The 23,088-nt window shown below is 33.6% G+C and overlaps 1 protein-coding gene across 1 annotated transcript; it reads right to left on the bottom strand.

The window, feature by feature from the left end:
- Positions 1 to 741: 741 nt before the first annotated feature.
- Positions 742 to 1,438, bottom strand: LOC133320959 (uncharacterized). Its single transcript, XM_061530052.1, has 3 exons — positions 1,199 to 1,438; positions 955 to 1,128; positions 742 to 891 (listed from the first exon to the last, which is right to left on the bottom strand). The coding sequence occupies exons 1-3, from the start codon at positions 1,436 to 1,438 to the stop codon at positions 742 to 744; spliced, it is 564 nt and encodes a 187-aa protein (XP_061386036.1).
- Between the last annotated feature and the right edge of the window lie 21,650 nt (positions 1,439 to 23,088).

The following is a 23,088-nucleotide window of genomic DNA, read 5'->3' on the forward strand; positions in this document are numbered from 1 at the left end:
CATTCTAGACCTTATTCATAATGCTGTGCTAAATTTCGTGCAAATCGAAAGATATATAGGGACTTCGGTGCACCATTTACCTTAAATCGGACGAAGCTATATATGGGAGCTATATCTAAATCTGAACCGATTTTTTTTCAATTACAATTTAACATGGACAGACGGACGGACATGCATAAATCGACTCAGAAAGTGATTCTATGCATATTCTCAAAGGCAACCATGGGTCTATCTCGATTATTTTTGCCTGTTACAAACATATGCACAAAGGCATAGTACCCTGTACCACAGTGTGGTGAAGGGTATAAAAAAAAACTATTTTTCTGGATCCAACAGGCGGACTTTAAAATAAATGTTTTTTAGAATGCACCAATTGCTGGAAAAGTTTAAAAATATTTTTACGGCCCACCAAATGCTGGGGTGGATTAGAAAATATATTTTTCAGGATCCATCAACATTTTACGTGATATATTTTTAGGGCCGCATTAAAGGTGTGGTTTTTCTTTAAGATGGCTAGAAAAGTTATTGAGTTGGTAGAGCAAAGTCTCAATTTTCCCAAAATAATCTTAAATTTAAAATGGTCCAACATCTGTTGAAGTTATTGCCGATTTATTAAAAATATCCGAATTAAAAACAGTCATACGCACCATGGTTCAGAGAAATAAAATTAAAATTTTTAGGGTCTGTTGGTAATATTTTAAAATGTAATTACATTTATTGTGTTAATTTTGAATCCTCCGCTTATTCCATGATCTGTACATTTGCACGTATTTCAGCCTTATCATGATTATAGGCTGCAACTTTTATCCTGAACGAATATTCATTTGGCGGGAAGGGTATCATTCGAAACATTTCTCCATCTAATATTAAATTTTTGACAATAATGTCATGCTAGGAAGAAAAAATAAAAAAAAAAATAATTATTTTTGTTGCTATAAATTCCGAACAACCTACATTATATGGACAAGTGTGATTGATATTTGATGACGGCGCAATAATGTTGAAAAATATTATTTTCCAAAATACAAAACGATTTGGATTTTTATAGAAACTACAAAAATCCACTGTGTTATTGTACATCAAGGGTCGATAGCCATTGTTACTTTTTTGGTAAAAGGCGCCATTGAACTGGAAGACAAGAGGAGATATTTCAAAAAATAATAATAATAAAAAATATATTAGGAATTGGCTTCCTTACCGAAACATTATTCACGGGAACCTGATGCAGGGCCACATGAACATTCAATGCCGTACGATAGCGCGACAGGGCCTTCAAATAACATTTGGGTATTGTGGCGAATGGCTTATCATATTCGAAACATTCCAATTTGGTGAATTTGGCCTTCAAGGCCGAGGTTAAATTGCAAATTGTCAAGGTCAGGAAAATACAACACGGAACAACTTTCATGGCAGTTAGTGGTCTAACTAGAACTGTCATCACCTTAATATATTAATTTCAATTATGGTTAATTTTTTTTTTTTGTGTATTTTAGCTAATGATGCCAATTCTGTTCGACATGGTTGAATGGTATATTGTATAATTATTATTGGAGAAAATATTGAAATGAATTTTTAATTACTTTATATGGAAGTTGTGGTCTGGGTCATGGAGGAAATTGGGGAAAACCATGTTATAGACCAATAGTAAAAAACATTTATAGAAAAATATTTTTCAATGACCATTCAGGTTGGGATTTTATGGAAAACTATTTTTCAGGTCTCATTCAGACTGGGATTTTATAGAGAAATATTTTCCAGGAAGTTAGAAGAGTTACGGAGTTGATAGAGTAATTTGTCTAGTTTTCAAAAATTGTCTTAAATTAAGAATTGTCCAAGATCTATTGAAGTTATCCCTGATTTATTGAAAATACTCATAATTAAAAATAGTCATACGCACCATTGTCCGGAGGAATAAAATTTAATTTTTTAATGGTTTTTATTTAACTAGTGGAGGCTTTATGTAAAAGAAAAAAAAATCTGGATCTATCAAATTATTATTAGAGAAAATATTAAAATGAATTTTTAATTACTTTATATAGAAGTTTTGGTCTGAGTCATGGAGGATATTGGGGAAACTATGTGGTAGATCAGTAGTAAAAAAATTTTATAGAAAAATATTTTTCAATGCCCATTCAGGTTGGGATTTTATAGAAAATATTTTTCAGGTCTCATTCAGGCTGGGATTTTATAGAAAAATATTTTTCAGAAAGTTAGAAGAGTTACGAAGTTGGTAGAGTAATTTGTCTAGTTTTCAAAAATAGTCTACAATTTTAAATTGTCCAAGAACTATTGAAGTTATAGCTGATTTATTGAAAATACTCATAATTAAAAATAGTCATACGCACCATTGTCCGCAGGAATAAAATTTAATTTTTTATGGTTTTTATTTAACTAGTGGGGTCTTTATGTAAAAAAACAATTCTGGATCTATCAAATTATTATTAGAGAAAATATTGAAATGAATTTTTAATTACTTTATCTAGAAGTTTTGGTCTGGGTGATGGAGGAAATTGGGGAAAACTATGTAGTAAAAAAAATTTATAGAAAAATATTTTTCAATGGCCATTCAGGTTGGTATTTTATAAAAAAAATATTTTTCGGGTCTCATTCAGGCTGTTTTTTTATAGAAAAATATTTTTCAGGAAGTTAGAAGAGTTACGGAGTTGATAGAGTAATTTGTCTAGTTTTCAAAAATAGTCTTAAATTAAGAATTGTCCAAGATCTATTGAAGTTATCCCTGATTTATTGAAAATACTCATAATTAAAAATAGTCATACGCACCATTGTTCGGAGGAATAAAATTTAACTAGTTGGGGCTTTATGAAAAAAATGTATGGATCTATCAAAGCCTTGGATTACTGGAAACATTTCTCAGCATCCACAAAAAATGGCATTAAAAAAAATTTTCCGAATTCACCAAATACTGGACAACTATGTTGTCAGGGTATTATAGCTTTGTGCAGCCCCAAGAGTTTGTAATGCCGCGAAATATTTGTCCTAGACCTTAAAGTATACCGATCGTCATATCTCGACTAGCTGAGTCTATCTAGACATGTGTGTCCGTCTGTCCGTCTGTCCATTATATTTTGTAAACACGATACAGGCCACAGTTTTGGACCAATCTTCACGAAATTATGCATGTAGGATGGGTTCTGGCCAATGAAGACCCCTATTGTATAAAGAACGGTAAATATCTAGGAGATGAAATGGATCAAATACTTAATTTTTATCGGTTTTTCTGGTCGCTCTAGTGGCCGCAATTACGGTCCAAATAACACGAATTTTTGCATAGAGAAGGAAATCGGGCCAAAGAATAGGCATGCCTGTTTTGATTATGATCGGCCAATATTTAGCAGTTCAAATGGACCCTGACTTTTGTGTGAAAATTACAAAATTTTTATTCTACAGCGTACAGATTTACCCCTGAAGGACATAGACCCGAAGAGTTGTTGGTGCATCCAAGGGCAGTGGTTGACCTTTAAATTGATACCAAATGGTCGTATGTACTCAGATGTGGGAGTTACACTTAAATATTTACAGGTTCTTATGTATTCAGATATTATTTAGTAACCCTTTACCACACTAGAGGGCGGAAATATAGCGCTGATCGCTTTAAAATGTTCCATGAAGTTCCGGTTATGTCAAGGATAACGCTTACAATTTTCGGTGACGATCAGATAATTATATGGTGATAAAGTGGACCGAAAACTTAATTTTTTGTGTTTTTTCGAGTCGATCTATAGGCTCCAATGGGAATAAGAAGATCACAACACAAGAGAAGAGAATCTGGACAAGTAATTAGAAGGGCTGTACTGAACGTTAGTAATAATTGTCGGCCTCTAGTTGGACCAGATGGTTCAAAAATCGCCAAATATTGCCCAAGCTCAGATTATAGATCCACAGAAAGTTAGTTTTTCGTGGATGTTATGTAGGGTAACATATGGTCGGCCCCGTCAGACTATACTGCTCCGCTCACTGTTTTTTTTTTAATATTTTCCGGATCTTCAAAAGTCCGTGTGTTATTAAAGGACATTAAAAACTTTGTTCCTAAAAGGAAAACATTTTAAAGCTTTGGCAAAAAAAATATAAAAGAATATTTTACAGGATCAAAAATATTTTCCAAATAAATAAGCATTGTATGATTAGAAGCGAATGAGGTTAGAGGAAGAAAAGTGATGAAGTTAGAAGAACAATGTGTCTAGTTTTCAAAAACAGTTTAAAATTAAAAATTGTCCAAGATCTGTTGAAGTTATTGCTGATTTATTGAAAATACTCATAATTAAAAATAGTCATACGCACCATGGCCCATAGAAGTGAAATTTTAATTTATTTAAATATAATCACTCTCAGGAGATTCTTTTTTAAATATTTTTCATTGACCTTCGTAAAATATGGACATTTTTAAAGAATATTATTTCACATCGTAACTTGAAATTTTTATTTTTTTGACTACCTACTTGCTTTGAGCATAATTAATCCCAGAATTCTGCCCGTAATAGAGAACAAGGGCAGAGAGTGATGAATGGAATTTGGTTTCATACAAATATACATGTATACAATTTCAATTAACAATTCCGATTCGGAGTTTCATATTTGCATTTTGCAGCTGATGCTGTGCTGGTGAAAACAATGAAATTGGACAGGTATCATACCAGAAATGCAAATAGGAACTCAGCACAAAAAAAAAACGATATGAAAAACATAACATGGAAATATATCCCATTTTTGCAAAGCCAGACAAAAACAAATTAAAATGGAAATTCATTGCGTTACAGTTTTTTTTTTTGTTATGGTGCGGATTGGGAGGAGGTTTTTTTGGTTTGCATATTTCCCTCCCTTTCTGTCCATTCTCTTTTGGAATTTTTTACATTTTTAGTTTTTGCATGCAAGAGTTATATTTTTGTCAAGTGTCAGTGTGTGTGTAACACACACACACTTCAAAAGAGTAAAAGGGAAAGAATGGGACTACCACCTGCTGTGCGTATACATATAAGGAATAACAGAAGTCTCTTGGCCTACTCTTTGTGGGAACATATGTAGAAAGAAATAAACCAAAACAATAATAGAATTGAAATTGGTATGTCATAGCAAAATGAAATTGGAATTTGTGTGTTCACCTTTCTATGTAGGTAGAAGATGAAAACTAAAGATTGAAAATAACCAACATCAACAATTTTTGATGTCCTTACAGCAGGACAAGATAATTTACTCATGTATGTTAAACATGAAAAATCATGAATGATTGTTTGTTTTTAAATTAAAAAAAAAAACTAAAACATTTCTAATGAACGTAATGAAAAACGAAATCAAAAACTGTTGCCAACAGAAGTTCCGAAAAAAATACATTTTCATATTGTTCTTCGAAATTACCTTGATGGCAAGGTGCTGTAATCTCCCCTCCTTAACATTCCATTGAACGCTCACTGGCTACCTGATTTCCATCATCAGTTCGCTTTGTATAATTCCCACAAGCACAGTTTCATATTCCGTCCAAAATACAATTACTGTTTATGGGTTTTTCCATGGAAAAACATTCATCCACAACATTAATGGAGGGGAAAAATTGTTCTCGTTTCGAAACCAGGTTTACATCGACTCGATAGTTACTATCATCATCATGGGTAGGAATGTGCTGGCTGGTAAAATTGGTTGTTTTGGTCAAATATCATTTAAAAAAATATTGATATGTGGAACACCCTCACACACTGACATAAAAATACACTGAGAGAAAGATTTAATTTTTTTTCAAAAATAAAAAAAAAAAAATATTTTAGTAAGCATTATTTAACACAGAAACGAATGACGATCAAGGAAGAAAAAATACTAAGGTGGAAGACCAATGTGTCTAGTTTACAAAAATGTCTTAAAATTTGAAATTGACCAGTAACTTTCGAAGTTATTGCTGATTTATTAAAATTACTCGTAATTAATAATAGTCATACGCACCATGGTACGAATAAACAAAATTTAACATTTTCAATGTTTATCATTAACAAACGGAATTTTCAAAAATAATTTCAGAATCTACCAATAGACTGCCTTATTTAAAATATATATTTTCAACATGAAACCCATACTGGAATTTTTTAAAGTGGTTAGCCCAAAAAAAAGTAAAAACAAAACATTTTTCACAAATTATTTAAATAATAATTTTTCAAAAAAAAAAAAAAATGGTAACTAAAATAATATTTTTTATGTGTAAAAATTGAATTTAAAATTTTTCTCAGCGTACACATTTTTATTTTTAAGCTCATTGACCGAACTCAACTATTTAATGGACACATGAGTGTGAATGCAGTTACTTTAAATAAAATCACGAAAATATACCACAAACAAATTTTATCCATGTGCTTAGGTTGAAAGTCCTATCTCAAGTACTTTGTCAAGGAGGGAGTATTTTAAAAGGATCTACAGAAGGCAGGAATATTCCAAAGAATATTTTACTTCCTAATGCGTGGAGTTTTAAACGATTCTTTTGGGGGACCTTCCCAAGGCCTGGTTTTTTAAAGACATTTTCTAAGACCTTCCCAAGAGGTGGCTTTTTTTAAAGAATATTTAATGACATTCCCAAGGCGTGGATTTTTTAAAAACATATGTTAAGGACCTTCCCAAAGCGTGGATTTATTAAAAAATATTTTTAAGGACCTTCCCAAGGCGTGGATTTATTAAAGAATATTTTTAAGGACTTCCCAAGAGGTGCAATTTTTTTAAGAATAGTTTTTAAGGACCTTCCAACGAGTGGATTTCTTAAAGAATTTTTCTTTAACGACCTATACAAGGCGTGGATTTTTTAAAGAATATTTTTTCAAGGGTCTACACAAGGCGTGGATTTTTTAAAGAATATTTTTTCAAGGGTCTACACAAGGCGTGGATTTTTTAAAGAATATTTTTTAAGGACCACCACAAGGCGTTGATTTTTTAAAGAATATTTTTTAAGGACCACCTCAAGGCGTGGATTTTTTAAAGAATATTTTTTAAGCACCACCACAAGGCGAGGATTTTTTAAAGAATATTTTTTAAGGACCTTCCCAAGGCGTGGATTTTTTAAAGAATATTTTTTAAGGACCTTCCCAAGGCGTGGATTTTTTAAAGAATATTTTTTAAGGACCTTCCCAAGGCGTGGATTTTTTAAAGAATATTTTTTAAGGACCTTCCCAAGGCGTGGATTTTTTAAAGAATATTTTTTAAGGACCTTCCCAAGGCGTGGATTTTTTAAAGAATATTTTTTAAGGACCTTCCCAAGGCGTGGATTTTTTAAAGAATATTTTTTAAGGACCTTCCCAAGGCGTGGATTTTTTAAAGAATATTTTTTAAGGACCTTCCCAAGGCGTGGATTTTTTAAAGAATATTTTTTTTTTAAGGAATATTTTTTAACCTTCCCAAGGCGTGGATTTTTTAAAGAATATTTTTTAAGGACCTTCCCAAGGCGTGGATTTTTTAAAGAATATTTTTTAAGGACCTTCCCAAGGCGTGGATTTTTTAAAGAATATTTTTTAAGGACCTTCCCAAGGCGTGGATTTTTTAAAGAATATTTTTTAAGGACCTTCCCAAGGCGTGGATTTTTTAAAGAATATTTTTTAAGGACCTTCCCAAGGCGTGGATTTTTTAAAGAATATTTTTTCCGAGGGTCGGTCCACACAAGGCGTGGATTTTTTAAAGAATATTTTTTAAGGACCTTCCCAAGGCGTGGATTTTTTAAGGACCTTCCCAAGGCGTGGATTTTTTAAAGACCTTTTCAAGGCGTGGATTTTTTAAAGAATATTTTTTAAGGACCTTCCCAAGGCGTGGATTTTTTAAAGAATATTTCCCAAGGCGTGGATTTTTTAAAGAATATTTCCTAAGGCGTGGATTTTTTAAAGAATATTTTTTAAGGACCTTCCCAAGGCGTGGATTTTTTAAAGAATATTTTTTAAGGACCTTCCCAAGGCGTGGATTTTTTAAAGAATATTTTTTTAAGGACCTTCCCAAGGCGTGGATTTTTTAAAGAATATTTTTTTAAGGACCTTCCCAAGGCGTGGATTTTTTAAAGAATATTTTATTAAGGACCTTCCCAAGGCGTGAATTTTTTAAAGAATATTTCCCAAGGCGTGGATTTTTTAAAGAATATTTTTTAAGGACCTTCCCAAGGCGTGGATTTTTTAAAGAATATTTTATTAAGGACCTTCCCAAGGCGTGGATTTTTTAAAGAATATTTTTTCAAGGGTCGGTCCACACAAGGTGTGGATTTTTTAAAGAATATTTTTTAAGGACCTTCCCAAGGCGTGGATTTTTTAAAGAATATTTTTTTAAGGACCTTCCCAAGGCGTGGATTTTTTAAAGAATATTTTTTAAGGACCTTCCCAAGGCGTGGATTTTTTAAAGAATATTTTTTCCCAAGGCGTGGATTTTTTAAAGAATATTTCCCAAGGCGTGGATTTTTTAAAGAATATTTCCCAAGGCGTGGATTTTTTAAAGAATATTTCCCAAGGCGTGGATTTTTTAAAGAATATTTCCCAAGGCGTGGATTTTTTAAAGAATATTTCCCAAGGCGTGGATTTTTTAAAAAATATTTTTTCCGAGGGTCGGTCCACACAAGGCGTGGATTTTTTAAAGAATATTTTTTAAGGACCTTCCCAAGGCGTGGATTTTTTAAAGAATATTTTTTAAGGACCTTCCCAAGGCGTGGATTTTTTAAAGAATATTTTTTTTCCCAAGGCGTGGATTTTTTAAAGAATATTTTACAAGGCCTTCCCAAGGCGTGGATTTTTTAAAGAATATTTTTTCAAAGCCTTCCCAAGGCGTGGATTTTTTAAAGAATATTTTTTCAAAGGCTTCCCAAGGCGTGAATTTTTTAAAGAATATTTTTTCAAGGCCTTTCCGAGGCGTTGATTTGTTAAAGAATCCCAAGGCGTGGATTTTTTAAAGAATATTTTTTAAGGACCTTCCCAAGGCGTGGATTTTTTAAAGAATATTTTTTAAGGTCCTTCCCAAGGCGTGGATTTTTTAAAGAATATTTTTTAAGGTCCTTCCCAAGGCGTGGATTTTTTAAAGAATATTTTTTAAGGACCTTCCCAAGGCGTGGATTTTTTAAAGAATATTTTTTAAGGACCTTCCCAAGGCGTGGATTTTTTAAAGAATATTTTTTAAGGACCTTCCCAAGGCGTGGATTTTTTAAAGAATATTTTTTTAAGGACCTTCCCAAGGCGTGGATTTTTTAAAGAATATTTTTTAAGGACCTTCCCAAGGCGTGGATTTTTTAAGGACCTTCCCAAGGCGTGGATTTTTTAAAGAATATTTTTTAAGGACCTTCCCAAGGCGTGGATTTTTTAAAGAATATTTTTTATTTCAAGGTGTGGATTTTTTAAAGAATATTTTTTAAGGACCTTCCCAAGGCGTGGATTTTTTAAAGAATATTTTTTTAAGGACCTTCCCAAGGCGTGGATTTTTTAAAGAATATTTTTTTAAGGACCTTCCCAAGGCGTGGATTTTTTAAAGAATATTTCCCAAGGCGTGGATTTTTTAAAGAATATTTCCCAAGGCGTGGATTTTTTAAAGAATATTTCCCAAGGCGTGGATTTTTTAAAGAATATTTCCCAAGGCGTGGATTTTTTAAAGAATATTTCCCAAGGCGTGGATTTTTTAAAGAATATTTTTTCCGAGGGTCGGTCCACACAAGGCGAGGGTCGGTCCACACAAGGCGTGGATATTTTAAAGAATATTTTTTTCAAGGGTCGGTCTACACAAGGCGTGGATATTTTAAAGAATATTTTTTTCAAGGGTCGGTCTACACAAGGCGTGGATTTTTTAAAGAATATTTTTTCAAGGGTCGGTCCACACAAGGCGTGGATTTTTTAAAGAATATTTTTTCAAGGGTCGGTCCACACAAGGCGTGGATTTTTTAAAGAATATTTTTTCAAGGGTCGGTCCACACAAGGCGTGGATTTTTTAAAGAATATTTTTTCAAGGGTCGGTCCACACAAGGCGTGGATTTTTTAAAGAATATTTTTTCAAGGGTCGGTCCACACAAGGCGTGGATTTTTTAAAGAATATTTTTTCAAGGGTCGGTCCACACAAGGCGTGGATTTTTTAAAGAATATTTTTTAAGGACCTTCCCAAGGCGTGGATTTTTTAAAGAATATTTTTTCAAGGGTCGGTCCACACAAGGCGTGGATTTTTTAAAGAATATTTTTTCAAGGGTCGGTCCACACAAGGCGTGGATTTTTTAAAGAATATTTTTTCAAGGGTCGGTCCACACAAGGCGTGGATTTTTTAAAGAATATTTTTTCAAGGGTCGGTCCACACAAGGCGTGGATTTTTTAAAGAATATTTTTTCAAGGGTCGGTCCACACAAGGCGTGGATTTTTTAAAGAATATTTTTTCAAGGGTCGGTCCACACAAGGCGTGGATTTTTTAAAGAATATTTTTTCAAGGGTCGGTCCACACAAGGCGTGGATTTTTTAAAGAATATTTTTTCAAGGGTCGGTCCACACAAGGCGTGGATTTTTAAAGGGTCTACACAAGGCGTGGATTTTTTAAAGAATATTTTTTCAAGGGTCGGTCCACACAAGGCGTGGATTTTTTAAAGAATATTTTTTCAAGGGTCGGTCCACACAAGGCGTGGATTTTTTAAAGAATATTTTTTCAAGGGTCGGTCCACACAAGGCGTGGATTTTTTAAAGAATATTTTTTCAAGGGTCGGTCCACACAAGGCGTGGATTTTTTAAAGAATATTTTTTCAAGGGTCGGTCCACACAAGGCGTGGATTCCCAAGGCGGGGATTTTTTAAAAAATATTTTTTCAAGGGTCGGTCCACACAAGGCGTGGATTTTTAAAGGAGATCTTTTTAAAGGGTCTACACAAGACGTGGATTTTTAAAGGAGATCTTTTTAAAGGGTCTACACAAGGCGTGGATTTTTAAAGGAGATCTTTTTAAAGGGTCTACACAAGACGTGGATTTTTAAAGGAGATCTTTTTAAAGGGTCTACACAAGACGTGGATTTTTAAAGGAGATCTTTTTAAAGGGTCTACACAAGGCGTGGATTTTTAAAGGAGATCTTTTTAAAGGGTCTACACAAGACGTGGATTTTTAAAGGAGATCTTTTTAAAGGGTCTACACAAGGCGTGGATTTTTAAAGGAGATCTTTTTAAAGGGTCTACACAAGGCGTGGATTTTTAAAGGAGATCTTTTTAAAGGGTCTACACAAGGCGTGGATTTTTAAAGGAGATCTTTTTAAAGGGTCTACACAAGGCGTGGATTTTTAAAGGAGATCCTTTTAAGGGGTCTACACAAGGCGTGGATTTTTAAAGGAGATCTTTTTAAAGGGTCTACACAAGGCGTGGATTTTTAAAGGAGATCTTTTTAAAGGGTCTACACAAGGCGTGGATTTTTTTAAAGAATATTTTTTTCAAGGCCTCAGACCGGGCGTGGATTTTTTTAAAGAATATTTTTTCAAGGGTCTACACAAGGCGTGGATTTTTTTAAAGAATATTTTTTCAAGGGTCTACACAAGGCGTGGATTTTTTTAAAGAATATTTTTTCAAGGGTCGGTCCACACAAGGCATGGATTTTTTAAAGAATATTTCCTAAGGCGTGAATTTTTTAAAGAATATTTCCTAAGGCGTGGATTTTTTAAAGAATATTTTTTAAGGACCTTCCCAAGGCGTGGATTTGTTAAAGAATATTTTTTCGAGGGTCTACACAAGGCGTGGATTTTTTTTTAAAATATTTTTTCGAGGGTCTACACAAGGCGTGGATTTTTTTTTAAATATTTTTTCGAGGGTCTACACAAGGGGTGGATTTTTAAAGAATATTTTTTTCAAGGGTCGGTCTACACAAGGCGTGGATTTTTTAAAGAATATTTTTTCAAGGGTCGGTCTACACAAGGCGTGGATTTTTTAAAGAATATTTTTTCAAGGGTCGGTCTACACAAGGCGTGGATATTTTAAAGAATATTTTTTTCAAGGGTCGGTCCACACAAGGCGTGGATTTTTTAAAGAATATTTTTTCAAGGGTCGGTCCACACAAGGCGTGGATTTTTTAAAGAATATTTTTTCAAGGGTCGGTCCACACAAGGCGTGGATTTTTTAAAGAATATTTTTTTCGAGGGTCGGTCCACATAAGGCGTGGATTTTTTAAAGAATATTTTTTTCAAGGGTCGGTCCACATAAGGCGTGGATTTTTTAAAGAATATTTTTTTCGAGGGCCATTCATATAAGGCGTGGATTTTTTAAAGAATATTTTTTTCGAGGGTCGGTCCACATAAGGCGTGGATTTTTTAAAGAATATTTTTTTCGAGGGTCGGTCCACATAAGGCGTGGATTTTTTAAAGAATATTTTTTCAATTTTAAAGCAGATCTTTTTAAAGGGTCTACACAAGGCGTGGATTTTTAAAGGAGATCTTTTTAAAGGGTCTACACAAGGCGTGGATTTTTAAAGGAGATCTTTTTAAAGGTTCTACACAAGGCGTGGATTTTTAAAGGAGATCTTTTTAAAGGGTCTACACAAGGCGTGGATTTTTAAAGGAGATCTTTTTAAAGGCGTGGATTTTTTAAAGAATATTTTTCTAAGGGCCGTGCATTTTTTATAGAATATTTTTTCAAGGGTCTACACAAGGCGTGGATTTTTTTAAAGAATATTTTTTTAAGTTCCAATTCAGCATCTGCTGAAGAGATTAATTTTCCATGGGAAATTTTTTTAACTTATTTTTTCCATAGAAATTTTTTTCTATTCACCAGACAGCTACTGAATAATAAAAATTCATGTCCTCTACCATTGTCGAACCCTACGATGCATGGCTTCATATGATAAATCCTGTTACCCTCCCACTGTTGATTTTCGATTGTCCAGAACAGCAAATGGACATCTCCATCAAATGGAGGATATTTTGGAGAAAAAAATCCTGTACTAACAATAATAACAATTGTCAGTAGAGCAAGTAAAAAGGCAATAACAATATTGGTAGTATAGTTATCAAATGTAACAGCATTTGTACAGGGTACGACAAAAGTGATGTGAAAAAATAAAAAAAAAATATTTAAATAAAAAAGAAATTAAATAAAAAATTATACATTTTTAATGGGAAATAAAATTTTTAATTAAAAAAATAGTGTGTTATAATTTTTTTTTTTTTTTTTTAATATTAAAAAATTTATATTTTTTTATTAAAAAATATTTTTTTTAATATTTTTTAAATTGTAATAATTGTTTAATATATTTTAATGTTTTTTATATATTTTTTTTATTTTTTCTTTTTTTATTTTTTGTAAATCCTCCCCACCCTGTCTATATCCAATGCAATATAATTTATTTGTGCATGGAACAAAATCTTGCACTTCAACCGCCTTGACATTTACAAAAATGTCATTTCCTTTTGCCAATATATGTCAGGAAATGTAACACAGAGAAACAGGAGAAAAGGATAGGGGCGAGGGAGAGAGTGTGTGTATGTGTGTGAGGGAGATGGATTATACATTGCCAAAAAGAAAACCCATTAAAGTCACTTTAATATTGGGCTCAGACACAGACACACATAACTACATGATTACATATCCTGACAAACTTCACACCCCACACACGCACAATTGCTGGAAGAGATAAAAATGCCAGCTTAGTGTGAAGACTTGAATTCAAGTTTAGATTAAAATACGAACAAATTGCCTAATTTGTCTGAGGAGGGTCAAATTATCATCCAACAAAGTGTTAACTTAACTTAACGAAATATTATCTGCTATTATAGGTCTTAGATGGGATTATAAGGGTCAGATTTTTGTGCCAGCAAATTTCTTGGGCGATAAACATTTCACTAAAATTGTAATTTGGCCAAAAAGTTTAAGGGAAATTTATTTTTACCTGCGGAAAATGTTAAGTAATCGAATGAGGGCTTTTTTTTAATATTTTTTTGGGGTCATCCATAGGCGCGGATTTTTTAAAAAAATAGTTTTCAAAGATCTATACAAGGTGTAGATTTATAAAAAGGCGTAGATTAAAAAAATTGTATGGGATGCCTTATAAAAGGCATGGATTTGATAAATAATTTTGCATGGTCCTTATAAGGCGGGGATTTTTTACATTATTTTTTTCAGGCTTCCCATAAGGAGTGGGTTTTTATACCCTTCACTGTACTGTGGTACAGGGTATTATGTCTTTGTGCATATTTGTGTAACAGGCAAAAGGAAACGATATAGGTCCATAGTTCTTTTTGAGAATATGCATAGAATCACTTTCCGTGTCGATTTATGCATGTCCGTTCGTTCGTCTGCCCATCTGTTTGTCCATGTTAAATTGTAAACAAAGAAGAAGTCGCATTTGTAATTCGAATTGGATGAAATTTGGCACAGCTCATTTATTTGGCCCAAGGACGAACCCTATTTGGGAAAACTCGGTTCTCATTTAGATATAGCTCCCATATATATTTTCGTCCGATTTTATGTAAATGGTGCACCAAAGTCCCTGTATATCTTTCGATTTGCACGAAATTTGGCATAACGTACTGAATTGAGCCTAGATTGATATCTGTCAAGTTTCGTGAAAATCGGTTCAGATTTTGATATAGCTCCCATATATATGTTCGTCCGATTTAAGGTAAATGGTGCACCAAAGTTCCTATATATCTTTCGATTTGCATGAAAATTGGCATGGGGTAGTGAATTGAGTTTAGAGTGATGTCTGCCAAGATTCCTGAAAATCGATTAAGATTTAGATATAGCTCCCATATATATTTTCGTCCGAATGGTGCACCAAAGTCCCTATATATCTTTCGATTCGCACGAAATTTGGCACAACGTACTGAATTGAGTCTAGAGTGATGTCTGGCAAGTTTCGTGAAAATCGGTTCAGATTTAGATATAGCTCCCATATATAGTTTCGTCCGATTTTATGTAAGTGGTGCACCAAAGTCCCTATATATCTTTCGATTTGCACGAAATTTGTCATAACGTACTGAATTGAGCCTAGAGTGATGCCTGCCAAGTTTCGCGAAAATCGGTTCAGATTTCGACATAAATAGTGCACCAAAGTCCTTTTATATCCTTCGATTTGCACGAAATTTCGCATAACGTACTGAATTGAGCCTAGAGTGATGTCTGCCAAGTTTCGTGAAAATCGGTTCAGATTTATGTATAGCTCCCATATATAGTTTCGTCCGATTTTAGGTAAATAGAGCACCAAAGTCCCTACATATCTTTTGATTTGCACGAAATTTTTCACAGCGTAGTGAATTAAGTCTATAGTGGTGTGTGCTAATTTTCGTGAAAATCGGTTCAGATTTAGATATAGCTCCCACATATATTTTCGTCCTATTTAATGTAAATGGTGCACCATAGTTCATATATATATCTTTCGATTTGTGCAAAATTTGGCATAGCAAACCGAATTGGGTCTAAAATTATGTGAGCTAAGTGTCGTTAAAATCGGCTAAATTTTAGATATAGCTCTCTAATACATTTTTGTCCGATTTTATGTAAAAGGTGCACCAACGTCCCTATGTATCCTTCGATTTGGACGACATTTGGCGTAGCGTACAGAAGTTTGTCTAGAATGTTATGTGGTAAGTTTCGGAAAAATCTGTTCAGATTTCTAAATAGCTCCCATATATATATTCTTCCGATTTTACAAAAATGGTGCACCAAACTCCTGATGTCTGTCCTAATAACACGAAATTTTGCACAACGTTTCAAATTGAATTTTTAATGACGTTATTATATTTTGTTGAAATTGGTGCAGATGCAGCTATAGCTTCCATATATATTGCGCACGGGTGTCTGATTGAGATTAAATTTTGAACAGTGCGGCATACCGAATAGAGTGTATTAAGTTTGCTATAAATCGATTTAAATAAGTTTGTCCCTTTGTAGGCAAACGACTCTAAATCTGCCTGAATGAAATGAAAAATAGCATAGGTTTCATAATCCATGTACGGATTGATGTTAGTCGGTTCACATATAGATAAAATTACATATTTAAGTTCGTTCAATTTCATCTTAATATTCCTTCGAAAAGGCGACGTCTATTAGGATATATATGTTGAATCTACCAAAGTTGTGAAGCTTATCATATAGTCGGCCCAGGCCGACTTTACTCCTTTCCTTACTGGTCTCTGAAATATTTCTTCCAGTAGCCATAAAGTGTGTATATTTTATAAAATATTTTTTCAAGTAGTCATAATCTAATGACAATCCCAGTGATTTATTTCCAAGAAGTAATTAGTTGTATTTCTGGGAAAAATGCTCTGGCCTGATGAAAACTTAATATACCTGCCACTCCTCCTAAAAAGGCAAAAAAAAAAAAATAAAATCCGATTTTGTGCTACAATTTCAAGGTCAATTTAAATTCGGTGACATTTGCCCATTAAGCAGAAAAAAAATGTTTGTATGTGTCTGATACCCAAATCTGAAGAGAACACATACACACACACTCTTACATATACTCAACTCAAATAAGTTGTTGACAAAATAACAGTCATAGGTCTTCGTTACATATTTATTATTATTCTTATTTATTTATTTTTTTTTGTGAAGATATTAGCAATCATTCATGCGTAGAAAGAAAATTTTCACCTAGACTTGGCTTATTTATGGCTGTAATTTTCACACAATTTAATGCAATTTATGTGTTGTTGTACTTTTGTTTTTGTTTTTGAATCTCTACTCTATGAAATTATATTTTTTTCATAACGAACAAAAAAAAAACTTGAGGAAGAACATCCGAACATAATTCAACACAACCCAACATGGAGCCTTTGATAACATAAATCACATCAAAATAAAGGAAAAAAGATAGCAGGACTAACATCATCACCACCTCCATGGTCTCCTTAACTAGTAAGGCATGTTTGTATAGGGAAAATATTGCTGCCCTCCTAGCCACCTACCACCTCAATTATATATAGGGCACAGGTGTTAGAATTGGTAGAGAAAAAACAAAACACAAAAAATATAAAGAATGAGGCAATTATTATTATCTGACCATCGCCATACATACACACCAATCTACTCAGTATAAAAATTGCGGATATGCATCATGAAAAATAGAAGAAATACTTTCTATAAAGATAAGATTATTCTGGATAGCCCAAAACAAATTGGTAAAAAAACAACCATGAAAAAATGATTTAAACAAAAAACCAGTAAGGGAAGTAGTAAAGTCGGAATGGGCCGACTTTATGACACCCTTCACCACTTTGGGTATATTCAACAGATGAATCCTAACAGACGTCACATTTTTAAAGGAGCAGTAAAATGAAATTGGATCCATAAACATGGCATTTTGCAAGCGATACTAAATTTTTCATTTGGTCAGATAAAGAAGCTATATCTAAATCAGGTCCTATTTTCAGGAAACTTAACACACATCATTCTAGACCTAATTCATTACGCTGTGCCAAATTTCGTGCAAATCGAAAGATATCGAAGGATATATAGGGACATTGTGCACCATTTCTATTAAATCGGACGAAAATATATATGGGAGATATATCTAAATCTGAACCGATTTTCAGGAAATTTAACACACATCTTCCTAGACATAATTCAGTACGATATGCCAAATTTCGTGCAAATCTAAGGATATATAGGGACATTGGTGCACCATTTACATAAAATCGGACGAAAATATATATGGGAGCTATATCTAAATTTGGACCGATTTCCAGAAAACTTAACACACATCATTCTACACCTAATTCATTACGCTGTGCCAAATGTTGTGCAAATCGAAATATATATAGGTACTTTGTTGGACCATTTACACTAAATCGGACGAAAATATATATGGGAGCTATACATAAATCTGACCCGATTTTCTCGAAACTTGGCACACGTCATTCCAGACTCAATTTAGTACACTATATCAAATTTCGTGCAAATCGAAAGATATATAGGGACTTTGGTGCGCCATTTACCTAAAATCGGACAAAAATATATATGGGTGCTATATCTAAATCTGAACCGATTTTCAGGAAACTTAGCACACCTCATTGTAGGCCCAATTCAGTACCCTATACCAAACTTCGTGTAATTCGAAGGATATATAGGACCTTTGGTGCACCATTTGCCTAAAATCGGACGAATATATATATGGGAGCTATATCTAAATCTGAACCGATTTTCACGAAATTTGACACACATCTTTCTAGACCTAATTTAGTACACTATACCAAATTTCGTACAAATCGAAATAAATATAGGGACTTTGGTACACCATTTACATAAAATCAGACGAATATATACATGGGAGCTATATCTAAATCTGAACCGATTTTCAGGAAACCTAACACTCATCATTCTAGGCCTAATTCATTACTCTGTGCTAAATTTCGTGTAAATGGAAAGATATATAGGACCTTTGGTGCACCATTTACCTAAAATCTGAATATGTATGGAAGCTATATCTAAATCTGAACCGATTTTCACGAAATTTGACACACATCTTTCTAGACTTAATCCACTACGCTATGCTAAATTTCGTGCAATTCAAAGGATATATAGGGACTTTGGTGCCCAATTTACCTTAAATCGGACGAAAATATATATGGGAGCTATATGTACATCTGAAATTTAGCACACATCGTTCTAGACCTAATTCATTACGCTGTGCCAAATTTCGGGCAAATCGAAAGATATATACACCATTTACATTAAATCGGACTAAAATATATATAGGACCTATATATAAATCTGGGCCGATTTTTCCCAATTTCAATAGGTTTCGTCCTTGAGCCAAATAAGTGACCTATACCAAATGTCATCCAATTCGGATCATAAATGCGACCTGTACTTTGTTTACAATTTAACATGGACAGACAGACGGATGGACGGACGGACATGCGTAAATCGACTCAGAAATTGATTCTATGCTTATTCTCAAAAGGAACCATGTGACTATCTCATTTCCTTTTGCCTGTTACAAACATATGCACAAAGACATAACACCCTGTACCACAGTGTGGTGAAGGGTATAAAAACCCACGCCTTATATAGGACCATGAAAAACCAGCACCTCTTCTTTACACTGACATATATTCCGAATATTTCCAATATTCAGCACAGTCCTTCTAATTAGTTGTCCAGATTCACTTCACCGTGGCTTGTGTTGTGATGTTCGGCTTATAATTGTAGCCGAATTGAAAAAAAAAACACAAAAGAATAGTTTTCGATCCACTTCAACCCAAAATTATTATCTGATTATAGGTGTTGTCCTTGACCATAACTGGAACCACATGGAACATATCAAAGCGATCAGGTCTTTATTTCCGCCTTCTAGTGTGGTATTGGTTTATTAAATAATATTTGAATATGTAAGCATCTGTAAATATTTACGTGTAACACCCAAATCCGAGTACATACGACAATACAATTGGTATCAATGGATATACTATCAACTTCTCGGGTCTATGTCCTTCAGGAGTAAATATATATATAAATTGTAATGGACAGACGGACGGACACACATGTCTAGATCGACACAGCTAGCCAATATATGACGATCGGTATACTTGAAGGTGGGTCTAGGACCAATATTTCGCGGCGTTACAAACTCTTGGGGCTGCACAAAGCTATAATACCCTGACGACATAGTTGTGTAGGATATAAAAATCCACGTCGTATATGAGGTCTCGAACAAATATGTTTAAAAAATGTACAATGCTTTATAAATAATTCATTGCTTATTTGGTCTCATGCGGCGTATAAGTAACGTCACTACTTATACGAACTAATGCACCATTAGAAGTTGTTTGTGTTTTTTTCTTCATAGATTCTCAAATCACTAATAAAATTCCCCAAATAAAATTTTACTATGCTGAATTGTAAATTTTCATATATATTTTTCTTTTTCTATATATATTATAATGCCCTTTAAGAAATCTCAGAATAGCAGCCATTTACCTTTAGGCATCAACATCATTTACATTCATAACTTATTCTGTCATTTTGAAGTTACAAAAAAAATCCTTTTTGTATTGGACAGATTTTTTTTTCTGCCAATTTACCTCTAAATCTCATATTGTATGCAGATGCCAATGCCATGACAATCTGAGCAGATAAAAAAAAATCCTCCAAAACCCCCTGCCATCATACAAACAAATAATTCCGAAAAGATAACAAAACCTTGGCCTTTATCCTCGGTTCATTCCCAAGATGTTGTTCTGGTCGTGTTTTGCACGTGTAGACTGACTCTGGTCGACAAACCTTTAACAAATAGCACAGATTGCTGCTCACAGGAGGTCTGATTTAATAAATGATAACTTTAGTTTCGTTACGATACGATTTCGTTTCGATATTAACTAGACAACATGTCGCGTATTGTTGTTGTGGTTGTTGGTGTAATAAAAATTGACAATACATTCTGTGGCAAATGTTTCGAAAAATTCATTAATAATATCGGAGATGAAGGATGATAAAAATATTTTATTTTTTTTTCCAATAATAAAATTAATAAATAATGTAATAGTTTTTGTTTAATAATTAATTTTTGGTTTTTTCCCTCTCAGATAAGATGGAAGATAATGAGGTGAATGAACCGGAATAAAGAAATGGAGATGGGTGGCGTATAACTGATGACGGTAGTTATACGCACCAAAGCACCATAATATACAAATCGTTTTATTTTCAAGTTTTATAAGGCGTGGATTTTTTAAATACTATTTTTCGAGCTACCTATAAGGCGTGGATTTTTTCAATACTATTTTTTCGAGCTACCTATAAGGCGTGGATTTTTTAAATACCATTTTTCGAGCTACCTATAAAGCGTGGATTTTTTAAAAACTATTTTTCGAGCTACCTATAAGGCGTGGATTTTTTAAATACTATTTTTCGAGCTACCTACAAGGGGTGGATTTTTTAAATACCATTTTTCGAGCTACCTATAAGGCGTGCATTTTTTAAATACTATTTTTCGAGCTACCTATAAGGCGTGGATTTTTTCAATACTATTTTTTCGAGCTACCTATAAGGCGTGGATTTTTTAAATACCATTTTTCGAGCTACCTATAAGGCGTGGATTTTTTAAATACTATTTTTCGAGCTACCTATAAGGCGTAGATTTTTTAAATACTATTTTTCGAGCTACCTATAAGGCGTGGATTTTTTTAATATCATTTTTCGAGCTACCTATAAGACGTGGATGTTTTAAATACTATTTTTCGAGCTACCTATAAGGCGTGGATTTTTTAAATACTATTTTTCGAGCTACCTATAAGTCGTGGATTTTTTAAATACTATAAGGTATGGATTTTTAAAATATTTTTATTTTCGAGCTACCTATAAGGCGTGAAATTCTTAAATAATTTTTTTTGGTCTGCCCATAAGGTATAGATTTTCTAAATAATATTTTTGAGCTACGTATAAAAGTGGATTCTTTCTATAATTTTTTGGGGCTACCTATAAGCCTTGAATTTTTTATTAATATTTTTCCTGGATTTTTTTAAATAATATTTTTCGAGCTACCTGTAAATCGTGAGGTTTTAAAAGTAAATATAAATATTGATGGCGTATGATGTACGACAGTAGTTATACGCACCTGAGCACATCATTTTAAAAATCTGTTTATTTTATTTTTATTAATAATTACATTTGAATTTAATATCTACAATCAAATACAATTGTCCTGAAAAATTGTCAGTCCTTTTCCCCTCCTGCAGTAAGTGGCCATCAAAATTTCGTACACATCCCCTGTTGCTATTTTAACGTGACATTTGGTCATGTCTAGGCTTTCATTACAAATCATTTTAAGTGGTCACACACACGTGTATTGTATTTTTGACGGTTGTTTATTGGTTGTGCGGGTGGTGGGCCTCATCAAAAGTCAGCATTTAGTGGACAATATGGTACACCACCCATACAACGAACTTCCTCTTGTAACTTATGTGTATTGCTTTGCAACACACATCAGGAAATATGGTTTCATTAAAGACATCCGGCTTCCGGCTGGCCTATGTTTCCGTCTGTGGGCGCTCGGTCATCTAACTGGATTGACAAACAATGTTTTGTGTTTTCTTTTCAAATTTCGGGGACAAACATCCGTTTTTCGTGGAATATGTTGTATTCCCCCCCCCCCCCACATCACCATTTCTTTTTCGATGTTTATTTGGCCAGAAGCTCTTGTACAATACATCTGCAGCCAAAAACTTTCATATGTGACATAGTGGTGGTATTATACGAAATATGTTTAGTTGTGTCCGTCCCGTCTGAGAGAAATGAGTGTCCTTTGGTTCGTTGGAAAAATGTTTTATTATGGTCACATTATTGCTTTTCTTATCTGCTTCCTCTTTATCGTATTCTTTGTCATCGTAGAATTATTAATTCAATTAATAATGCTATATTTTGGACATTTCATGGGGGATTTCTTGATGTGATTCTGGCCAAAAGAGTATACTACCTCGATAGAGAAAATTCCATACGAAAATACAATTTGATTCGTTTCCGAGATGAACAACTAGGCAGCAAAATAGAGTAGATTTGCTATAGACCTGGGTGGCGTATAAGTAACGACACCACTAATACGACCTAATGGACAAATATACGATTTTTTAAAACTTCCTGAATAAGGCGTGGATTTTTGAAATCCTTTTTTTCGGGCTACTTATGTTTTTTTTCTTGAGCACTAGAAGGCGTGGATTTTTATACCCTACACAACTATGTTGTCAGAGTATTATGGCTTTGTGCAGCCCCAAAAGTTGTAACGTAAAGTTGTAATATTGGTCCTAGACCCACCTTTAAGTATACCGATCGTCATATCTCGATCTAGACTTGTGTGTCCGTCCGTCTGTCCATTATAATTTGTAAACACGATAAAGGACACAGTTATGGACAAATCTTCATGAAATTTTGCATGTAGGATGGGTTCTGGCCAAGGAAGACCCCTATTGTTTTTGGAAAAGATCGGTTAATATTTAGGGGATGAAATGGACCAAATACTTAATTTTTGTCGGTTTTTCTGGTCGCTCCAGAGACCGCAATTATGGTCCGAACATATTACATGCAGAAGGGAATCGGACCAAAGAATAAGCATGCCTGTTTTGATTGATGATGCTTATGTAATAAGCGGAAATATAGCGCTGATCGCTTTGAAATTTGCCATGAGGTTCTAGTTATGGTCGAGGACAACGCATATAA

The sequence above is a fragment of the Musca vetustissima genome, unplaced genomic scaffold (assembly GCF_032173495.1).
Source record: "Musca vetustissima isolate MV318-11 ecotype Yass unplaced genomic scaffold, APGP_CSIRO_Mvet_v1 utg35745, whole genome shotgun sequence".
In the NCBI taxonomy this organism is placed as follows: domain Eukaryota; kingdom Metazoa; phylum Arthropoda; class Insecta; order Diptera; family Muscidae; genus Musca; species Musca vetustissima.